The sequence below is a fragment of the Papilio xuthus genome, unplaced genomic scaffold (assembly GCF_000836235.2).
Source record: "Papilio xuthus unplaced genomic scaffold, Pxut_1.1 DF828258.1, whole genome shotgun sequence".
In the NCBI taxonomy this organism is placed as follows: domain Eukaryota; kingdom Metazoa; phylum Arthropoda; class Insecta; order Lepidoptera; family Papilionidae; genus Papilio; species Papilio xuthus.
This window is the reverse complement of record NW_013530391.1, coordinates 3,142,631-3,154,064: the sequence shown is the minus strand read 5'-3', so window position 1 is coordinate 3,154,064 and position 11,434 is coordinate 3,142,631. Positions and strand designations below refer to the sequence as shown.

The following is an 11,434-nucleotide window of genomic DNA, read 5'->3' as shown; positions in this document are numbered from 1 at the left end:
ACACATTTAGAAAAAAAAAATCGTTCTTAATAAATTAGTGCAAATTTTGGTAACGGAAAATCAGTGACATAAACCTTCAAAAGTGACATCTTCGTGCTTGTTTTATTACATACATTTAATTACATTTAATTACATGTGTTACATGTATTTTATACATTTTTTAATTCTTCGTATACAAATTAGAAATCCTTAATATTATCTAAGAGAATCAAATATAATAAAGTATATGATTAAAAAGATTTTTTTTTTAAATAACACATTTTTGTATTATCAGGTACAACTGCTAAAGCTCATTAAATAATTTTAATAATAATTTTTTATTAAAATAATACATCTCAATAATAATTAAATGACAATTTTTGAATAATAATTAAGGAACACATTTTTTTTAATAACAGAAAGGGGCAAACGAGCAGCGGGAACACCGAGGTGTTCAACGACGCCCATGGACATCAGCAATACCAGAGGAACCGCAGATGCGTTGCCGGCCTTTGAGATGGTGATAAGGTTTATAATGATTTTAATGGATTATATTAAAGAGACACACGAAATATACAAAGTTCTTTTTGGTATCTTATATACACTAAATTATATAACTTACAATTTATTTTACATGTACATAAATATTTACAGAGTCGTCGGTGGTGCAGCTGTTAACAAACTGACCGGAACATAATCTAAATCATCCAGGTTTGATCCCGGATATGTACCAACGTGTACTTCGAATTTCGAATTTCATATGTTCCCAACGTTCTTACAGTGAAGGTAAACATCGTGATGTAACCTGCACATACCTCCGAAGAAATTGAAAGATATATGCTTTTAACCGTATTGTCACTTACTTAGAAAAACAAACACTTAGAAATATTATAAAAACACTACACTTAGATTAGTTTTTGAGCATTTTAGTTAATCACCAATGTAAATTCACGAAAACGAATAAACGCGTTCATTTAAAATCACTACTGCGTTCGAGTTATAAACACTGTCAAAGTTTATTCATAAAGTGGCTGTGCGGGCACATTGCCTTTGGCTTGAGCGGTTCTGGGCCAAGTGATGCGGTACAGGAATTGGCTGCCTTCTTCTCCCGTCTCTATGACCTGGCAATCGATAGATTGATTTTTAACTACAGTTAATTAATATCAAAGAAAATAAAAGCTGTTATACATTCTCATCGCCAATAAATAAAAATGAATTAAAAAGAAAATGTTGGATGCTGGCTTGTAAGAAATTATTTCTTCTTTTTTTCTTCAGTCACCTTTTAAGACAGCGTTTTATAATGGAATATAAAACTCTGTCTTATTGAAAGGTACACTCGCCATGAATAATAAGTCATCATATTCAAGAGAGCATCGTATTTTCTTGATTACTTTGTGAATATCGTACACGTAAAAGTTCCAACATTCAAATGAATAAATCAATTACCCGTGAAATTTCACTGTCGTAAGACTTGTAGGTATCATATCGTCTCTATTTTTACAGAGAGAATGCGAGAGACGTCAATACATTTCTGTACTGGAATCAGACTGTCGTAATGTATACTAACCTGCGTGACAGGCCGCGAGATGACGGGCGCGGGTAGTGCGGGGTGCGCGGGGAGGCCGCAGCTTCCCAACGCCGTGCTGTGCGAGCCACTGTGTGAACCGCTGCTAAACACACTCCTCTCCTTCCAGTCCATCCAACTCTACATTAACAAAATATTCAGTGCAAGATCCAATTAAACCATTTAAGAATCGTCTCAGTATTAAGAAGGTGTAGTTGTAAACGTAAACACCTTGATAAGAAAACAATTAACAAGTTTCCCTCTCTTCAGGGCTGCGACAAGTATAAAGTTAAAATAACAGGGTTACCGCAAAACCACCGCTTGTGACTATTAGTAAGAACACTATTTTAAGATATAAATCCATATCCTAGCGTTTAAGAGTATTAATAAATGTTACTTTTACAACAAAATGAATACCTGTGCGTCCAGTGTGGCTGCCCCTTACAACGCAAGCAGTACCGTCCTGGCTGGACGGCGGCGGCGTAGCCTGCTTACCAGACTCTGACTTGTCTGGGAAACAGCGCCTGCAATACTTATTCCATTTTGAAAGCTGGAGTATACCACCGAATTTATCTTTTAATAAAAAAATGAACCTAGACAGGAACAAATTTTAATTGGCAAGAAATCATTCACTATTAAACTAAGTTTACAAAACAGATAAACAATCAATATAAAGTTTTGACCACAAAATCTCCCAAAACCGCATTACGCATGTGGACAAAGTTTTAATTATTCAGTGACATGAAATTTGCATTACAGTTAAACTCGTCGCCATTTCAAGATTAATCAGGATAATACGACGCAACAGCGCATTATGATGTCGCACATCATTTAGGACACATTTTCAGTGTGTGTTTTCATTGTCAATAATTCGATCGTTATACAGCAGGCAGAGAGTCCCCGCTTGCGGGCTAACAACTACTAAAAATTATAGGTCGATTTAAAACAAACATCGTGCGGGGATTCGACGAGTATAATTTGCAACGCAATTGGCATAAAGTAGCATGAAAAATTATATATTTATGCAAAAAGAGCTAGAAAGAAGGAATTGAATTTTAAATCAAATAACGTTGTAAGTGCGGTCAGCGTTGTTAGGCGTCCGGATAAAGCCGGACATAGGTAGGCTTTTTGATTGTCGTGTCCGTCTAAAATTAAAGGTGTCCGGCTTTTGTTAGACGCTTTACATTTGGCAAACGAGAGTGTCATACTGGTAAGCACTGTCTGGTCTGTCCGACTATTAGGATTGGAGACCTGACCTTAATTGCGGTAGCAAATTAGTAATTAAATAATTCTTTCAAGTTGTACAAAAAGTTACTTACTTGAACAACTTGCAACTCTTCAATAAGTTGATAAATGCCTGTCTAAATTTTCTATTCATGAAGCAATACGTTATCGGATTGCAACAAGACGAGCAGTAAGCCAGCAGTTGCAGCAACACAATCCCTTTCGATCCAATGTATTGATACAATTTGTCAGGATAGAATAAATAAATCTGAAACGATCAATCGTGTACAAGAAAAAAATATTTTTAAACAATATGTCATCCATTTGGAGTACGATAGAGACAAAATAAACGAAGCTTACAACATATTTATATATTGTATAATAAGAAACCAGAGATCGTCCGTCGTTGATAACACATTTTCTGCTCTGCTTAGATCAACTGTCCCGAGTCCTTAACTTGAATAAGTGATATACAAACTTTATTTTAAATAGCAAAAGCATTAAAATTTCTTACGCTTATAAATTCCAGTTGTGTCATTGCAAAATTTCTAGCAATTCATCTTAATTGATGACTTTCAGGATTTAGAAGACTTTTTTAAAATTGAAATGTAATCGTCGACTTACCGTGTTAATAACATGCAATGGAGTCCAACAAACGAAAAACTCTAATATTATAACGAATAACATTCGAATAACCTGCAACAAAATATTTTCAGATATATTTTTCTAAATTATTTGAGGTTTTAAAAAATAAATATGAAAGTGTATATAGTTGGAGAGTCGCGCGCGTTTGTATTTTTTATAACGTGTGGAAATAGGATATACGATTCTCTAAAAAATGGCCACACTACAAACACTAGCTTTTGATTACATAGGTACATCAGAAACGAAGTTAAAAAATATACTCTCCCTTTTTGTCAAAGGGAATGAAAGAGATAACATTATGTATTAAGAGAAATCTTACTTCAATAGATTTCAACGGTTATAAAATAAATCTTACCTTTCGTTTAGCTTCAATACTTTTATCAATATGTGTTGAACGCACCACATGTCGAAATTCAATGTCTGTATGCATGCAATACGTTGGTTCCTTCTTTTCCGCTTCGAGTTCATAGTTGTTTTCCTGCTGTTATTGAAATAAACGGATATTAAAAGAAAACAATTTTAATCGGGAAAGAAATGCAAAGGTATCATGTTTTTTTTTTTCATTTCGAATAACTAAAAATTCAAAGTTCCATATTATATCATTTTTACTACATTCCTATTTTTTCTTTTACGAGCCTGCTCCTCTAAAGCTATTGATATTCGTAACGTTAAGCGTATCTTTGATAATAATTCTATACATTCGTGCATGGATACGCAAAAGTCTAAAGGAACGCAGTATTTTTCTCGCTAATAGAGGTTTCTCTCTCACCCGTGTTTCTCGTTATGGAGGTCGTCCATCAGGGACTCTTGCAGAGGTTTTTAGCTTATCCAGATGCGTCTGTACCTCATAATAATCTAATCTCTATGGGATATATTATATATTGAGAAGTAGCGTAACTAATTGCTTATTGCTTAAAAGTTAAAATTTTGAAGGTGGCTTATAATGAAATTGTCTATACCTTAGTCATACTCTTTGATCCCCACGTGTCTCTGTAGCAAACGTCTCTCTCTTTGCTCTTCAAGGTTGAAGTCCGTGAGAGTAAATGATTGCTTTTGCAAGATTCCTCTCTGGTAACTAAACATAATACGTTTTTAATAAATTTCATTATTAATTAGTTATAACAGGATTTTAATTAATTTTAAAGGCTACCCAGTTTTAAATAAACATTTTTTCTGTTTTTATAACACATTACCAACAAACGAACAAACCATAAGTAAATTTTATGACTCTGAAGGTCTCAGGTTCCAAAATTACCAGAAAACATATCTAAAAGATCTGTGTTAGTCTTAAAAATTCGTTTATTACCTTATATCATAGTTTTTACAAATACACAATAGAACACTACGAAAATATTTTTTATAATTTTGCTTACGAGTTTTTTGCCAGTTGAAGTTGTGTTGAATCTCATGTCGCATTCCTCGCCACAGCTTTGTGACGATCAAACAATACGCGAACGACATTATAAAGAACGGTACCAAAAGTAGTGCGGCATCCAAACCCAGATTGAAAGCTCTCTCCAACTCTAAGCTGGTCCAAACCTCTCTGCATTTGTACGCTAAAATTGTAAATGAGTATTAAGGTAAATTAAAAAAAAACTTCATTTATTTGATCGAAATTTACAAAAAATATCAAATTAGAAAAATAACAATGAATTTAATAACACTGAACATGCTAATATTTGATTAAAAGCAAAAACAAACAAATAAATAAATTTTATTTACTTTATTTACTCTATACTATATACCCCAGTAATGTACATTAAACCAATCTGTTTAGCGAAAATATACCGTAAGCCATAGACGTTAAAGTTAAATTTAATTTATACTATGGTTATACGTAATTGAAACAATATTATCGAAATGAAAAGTGCTTTTTCATACTCGTATATTTAAACACGCGTCAAAACCAACATGATTGACTAGTGTTCTATCTAATTAGATAGAATACCAATATCCGACCGGGCGTTCTAATTGAGTATTCAATCTCAAGTATTCTTACCGTCTCCTCTCATAGGTTGCAATGTAGATACGATTAATATCGGCGCATTCAGAACAAGTGAAAGCATCCAAACCATTGCAATCATTTTGTATGCGTGACATTGAGTCTGCCATTTCCTCGATTTCAATGGCCTACAAATAGCGAAATATCTCTCCAGAGATATAGCCACTAATGTCCACACGTCCACCGATACTGATACGGCTAAAAACATTAACATTTTATGGCAGAGAAAACAACATTAATCATATGAAAAGGGAACAAAATAATTATGGTTATGACTCATCGATTCAACGCCGAAGTAGGGAAATGTCATATTCCATACATGGTGGTTATTATTATAATCCACTTTTTCAGTTCCATACTCTTTTAAGTCGAATAACTAAATAATATTGTAAAATAAGAGCAGCTAATGTTACAAAGTTATGTGACAATTTTTTTAAGTATAAATCTTACATCTTACAAAATACTAAAATTAATACACGCAAATGTTTGGATGGATGGATGAATGTTTGTTAGAATGTACCTCAAAAGAGGTCGGACGGCTCAACAGATCTCGATAACATTTGGCAAACATATAGAACATAATCTGGAAGAACAGATAGCGTACTATACATTTTCTTTTAATTCCACACGGATGGATTTGAGCACCTGATATTTTATAATTAAGGACTATCGCGGCTTTGGATTCGAAGGTATGCATGAGAGTCATATAATATTCCCCAGTGATATCAATGGTACTTTACTATTAGCCACAGAAATTGCGAGTCAGTCGCTTTTGACGTTAATACACTACCGCAATTCTGATTAGTTCCCATCCTGTATGCGGCTTCAGCATAACTGTCCAACAATTCGAAACATGTAACTGTATGTACGTAACTGATATAGCTTACCTTGCAAATAAGGAATTAATTTGCATAGAATTGCACCGAATAGAAATCGTCTGTAAATCTGTCCCACCAACGTGAAAGGTAAACAAAACACGCCGAGTAAAAAATCCGAAATTGCCTAAAACAAAAACAGCGTATCATTTTATAGCGCGCAAAATCCATCTATAAATAAATAGATAGATGTCGTTGTTTGCATTGCACTGTAAGGTAAACAATTCAAAACAAATTGATTTTTAAAACATAGTTTTTATAAGAGTCAAAGTCGCCTGACAACAATAAAAGTTGCAATATTTGCTCGGTTCTAGTCTCTTGTTTGTATTTTATGTTATTACAATGCCTCAATTGATTAGAAAGAATCATAAATTAAAGTATATAAGTGAAAACTACCATACTGTGATACTGTAAATTTTGTCATTATAAGTAAGTTTTATTATATATTTATACTTATTTTTGGTGTAATTTTCGCCGATTTAGCTGGACATTTAACACAAATTGTGTCGGAGACAATACGATGGCGTTTGTCACAACTATTCGTGCTAGGTCTCCAATATTGTATGTCATTAGGCAAATAAAGTGTACTTTCATCAAACAATTAAATATACACTTACCAAGTTTAATAAATATACATTAGTGACAGTTCTCATTCGACGATTGCTCGCTAATGTTGTAATAACAAGACAATTTCCAGATATCGACAGCATGAAAATGATGAAATACGGCGGCAGTACAAAACGCCATTCATACGCGTTGCTTGTCACGCTACTGTTGTGAACCGATACCATCGTTGTATCACTAGATGGATTCCCCGCCAATAACAAGCTGACATTGTACGTCAGCGTCAGATTCTCCATGGTTGCTATAAAATAACTTTGGTTTAAAAATAATCTTACTAATATTATAAATTAGAATGTTTAAATGGATATAAGTTAGAAGGTATCTGCAGCTTGGCTCCATAAATCTCGCTGAAATTCGTCATCGATGTGACCATAGTCTAGAAGAACACATAGGCTACTAAGTTTTTTTAATCCCTCTGGACGGAGTCGCGGGCGGCAACTAGTTTGTAGTAAATCCAAACATACTATAGAGAACCGAATGGAGGAGACCTAAGTTCAGCAGCGTTCAGTAGGATGATATGGATGGATGAAATAAAAAAAAAAAAAACAAGTGGTGTATTTTTGTACGTAATATTTCAGTTCTTACTAAGACAATACTCTGGTAAGAGTACTAATCGAATGACTTCGTTTCACACTTTAAAACTACGATTCATACGAGACAAAAACAGTCACAATCTTACGGAAATACAAATAAATATTGAAAAAACATTATCTTTCTGTGATTCTAGGAGTTTTTAATATTGAAAAAATATATATATATTTTCCCTAACAACGTTATTAAAAGAATCAAAGATAAAAAGAGGAAGGGCAAATAAATGCGGAAATAGGCAGAATTATTATATTTGTTGACATATTGCTTTGTTTATTTTCTATTATAAGGTAATGTAATAACATTGTATTAACGTAATATTACGTTCTGAAATTTTACATTTCAATGATATACGCAAATAAATCCCTTTGTTGATAAAAGCTTAATATGTTTTAAGCAATCATGAAAATTTAATATGTTTTATATTGTTATAAAATTATTCCCTTTTCAATTTATCAGGAATAAAGAATGTATTCTTTATTCTTATGTTAACAATTTAAAATTAAATTTGTAATTGAAGTAGTGGTTATGAAGCAAGTAACAACTTAGCGACTTATCTATAATAACCATAGTTTCGTAACCAGGCTATTTTTTTATCTGAAACCCCAAACATACTCCAAATACATAACGTAATAAAACCCAGACTTTTGATCTTTCAATGTACAGGATGATCAAGGATACTTCAAGTGGATACTTGGATAATAGGTAGCTAAGAAATTTGTCTATAAAAGCCAGGAATGAAATAATTGACATTTTGGGCCTCACGGATTGCTTTCTATTACAAAAACTTCGTCCATTATAATCCTTTGGCTTTACATAACCTAAAACTACAGATATAGGCAACATTAAATCGCATATCACGTTAATGATGTCAAAGTTTTACAAAAATAATTGCTGCGAATATTTTGGTTGTGAAATTCGTTAAACTGATACATAAAGTTTTACTTGTTCTGAAAACTTGTTTCATTATCAGAGCAAGAACAACGTTTGAAATTGCATTTCTGATGATGGAATTCATTCAACTCACAGAGCGTATTATGTAAGCAATTTAACTCTAAATAAACATTTTGCTTCGTTGAAAACTGAAAACGTCGCATGAAAAAAACAAGAAAACGTAGCCTAATTTTAGACCTCTTTCCCTTCCCACCAATTTTCTTATGAGGAAGTAATGGGGAGTGAAAGTGAACTTTCCGGATTAAGTTATGCATGGGAAGGGAAAATATTTTCTTTCTGTGCATTCTCTCCTCCGTCTATTAAAGGTAGGCAAGGCATATGCAATTGCGTATGTCCATAGGCAACGGTCTCAATTTCAGCGACTTCAGGCGGCCGCTCGCTCGTTTCCCACCACTTGTTATAAAAAAAAAATTGCAAATTAGGTGCATTAAGTTGGTCGAGTCTTTTTTCCTCTTTTATTGGAAGAAACGAAGAACAATACTGTACTTCTAGATCAGTTTTGTCTTCTCTAAAATCATGGTATGTCGGTCGAACAGAACCACGTCATCTTTTTATAAACCGACATCTGAACAAGAGAAGAAAGAAAATAGAATATTCGATCACTTTTTTATTTTAAACTGGACAATGATGGGATAATTTTACATTATATAAATTAGCAGTACGGATTCTAGGAAATTAAGTTTATCACCAGTTTACACACGCTAATGTATAAGTAAAGGACAACGCCGCCCACGTCGTCCGCAATCCACACCAACGCTAATGGAAGTGGATTCCGCTTTGTTAAACAGAAGTTCCATCCAAGTATGTAAAATTTAAATTTAAATTTCTTGGTATATTATAAGAATTCTAAAATCCTACTAATTTAAAGATACGTACAAAGATAAACCTATCTAAATAATATTTAATTTATTTTCTATTTTGCATTTACCTTACGGATTACGACATAATATTATAAATGCCAATGTGTGGATGGATGGATAGATGTTTATTTGACGGTATCTCCAGAACGGCTGAACGGATCGAGTCGAAATTTTGGCATAGATGTAGAACATAGTTTGGAAGAACACATAGGCTACTAATTAAGTATTAAATTCCGCGCGGACACAGTCGTGGGCGACAAATAAATAAAAAAAAATCATCTATTTATTCTCAACTAAAATCATAATTATATAAATGTTTTATTTAAAAATTAAAGTAATATATAAGTGTATTAAAATATTGATAAGAAGATATTTTCTGAACTTACCTTTAGATTATATTAAGTTATAAAAACTTATGTCTAAGTTACAATGAATCTTAACCATATTAGCATTATCGTATTTTCTAACAGTACACTACACTACACTATTAATAGTTTTTAATAGTTTTACACTCACGACACTGATATTTACAACTAATAAATGAATTAAAGCTAAGAAACAAATTTAGCACTATATTAAACGTTAATAAAAAAAATATATTAACGAAATTGTTTGCAAACTTAAAAGGCAATTTAAAGCAAAACGTTTTACACGACACTTTATTTTCAAACAACGGAACTTGCACGGATTTCGAGCAACACTGAACTTGGGAGCGATGAGGGGAAGCGTCGGGACCGAGAGAGCTTTTAAACAACTATGACTAAACCAGATGAGATTTAAAAGCGAGCTAACGCATGCGCAAATACTACATTTTTCAAGAAAAAATAAAGCTGTTTAAGATCAAAAATACTAATGATGTGAATTGTATAGACTTTACTATGGCTTTTTTCATATTATTAAATGTCATTTTCCATTTAATCACGGAATGAAAATTAATTATTTTATTTACTTAGCATGCACTAGCTTTTGCCCGCGATCTCGTTCGCATAGAGTTAAAAAAAACATAAGTAGCCCATGTATTGTTCCTGACTATGTTCTACATCTATGCCTACAAAGAAATCCGTCATGCGATTCTGAAGGGACATTCTAACAGCCATCCAACCATCTATACTTTCTCATTTATAATATTAGTAAGATTTAATTTACTATTAAGTGATTAATCTTATTGGTACATGGCGGAAACCTGTAACAAGTCTAAGTGTCGATCTATCGTTCGCTATAATAAATTTATTTACTTTGAAAGTAGTTACTGGCTTTTTGAGTAGGTGTTCCGTAAGAGTATCGTTGTCCCACCGGCGCTTTATAAAATGGAGTAGAACTATTCAACGTTAAATTAAGTTATCCATGAAGTGTGTGGGCGTTTGTTGAAAATATGCTATTGTATGTTGTTACTAGATGCATTCTTCGGTTAACGAAACGAATATGTCGGAGACGTTTATTTCCAAGTCTCTATTTATTTGTATATGTATTTTGAAATGTAACATTGTTGGTTATCATAGTTACAAGAGTCGGTATTGTTGTTTCACTTAACTAAGTTTTATTTTTATTTCTAGCTGTCGAATAAAAAAAATTATTAGCCTATCTGTTCCACCAGACCATGTTCTACATCTGTACTAAATTTGATCAAGATCCGTTGCTCCGTTCTTGAGATAACTTCTAATAAATATCCATCCATTCATCGAAAATTTCGTATTTAAAACGTTATTAATTTGTTCTTTTCGTATATTTATTTATGTTACAACACACATTTCTTTGACTAGTAACGTTTGTTTAGGTGCTACCCTACGGTATAAATAAGTAAACAGTACAGTCTAAAGCAAAATTACATGGTAAAAAATAAACTAACTTGGCGCTGCTATATGATCTACATTCATTTCATATTTATAGCAATAAAATATTGTTTTCTAATTTACGATAAGAAATTTAAATACTAAATAAATATTTGTTGCAATTTCAAAAAGTCGGGAACGTAAAAATTAAATCACAAAACAACGTCTTTGAAAAAAAAGAGAACGATTTCACTTATAGTAATTATTAGTAATTTCAGCAAAATATTTTCCATAGATATTTTACGTAAGCGGGCGTAGTCGAGAACATTAGCTAGTCTTTTAATGGAAGT

The 11,434-nt window shown here is 32.7% G+C and overlaps 1 protein-coding gene across 1 annotated transcript; it reads right to left on the bottom strand.

Moving 5' to 3' along the window:
• Positions 1 to 452: 452 nt before the first annotated feature.
• NGR-A9 (neuropeptide receptor A9) lies at positions 453 to 9,984 on the bottom strand. Its single transcript, XM_013306151.1, has 12 exons — positions 9,702 to 9,984; positions 6,907 to 7,154; positions 6,302 to 6,416; positions 5,412 to 5,612; positions 4,786 to 4,968; positions 4,372 to 4,487; positions 3,768 to 3,893; positions 3,392 to 3,463; positions 2,863 to 3,035; positions 1,961 to 2,067; positions 1,547 to 1,684; positions 453 to 1,100 (listed from the first exon to the last, which is right to left on the bottom strand). Exons 2-11 carry the CDS (start codon positions 7,147 to 7,149, stop codon positions 1,650 to 1,652), a joined length of 1,371 nt encoding a protein of 456 aa, XP_013161605.1. The 5' UTR covers positions 7,150 to 7,154; positions 9,702 to 9,984; the 3' UTR covers positions 453 to 1,100; positions 1,547 to 1,649.
• Between the last annotated feature and the right edge of the window lie 1,450 nt (positions 9,985 to 11,434).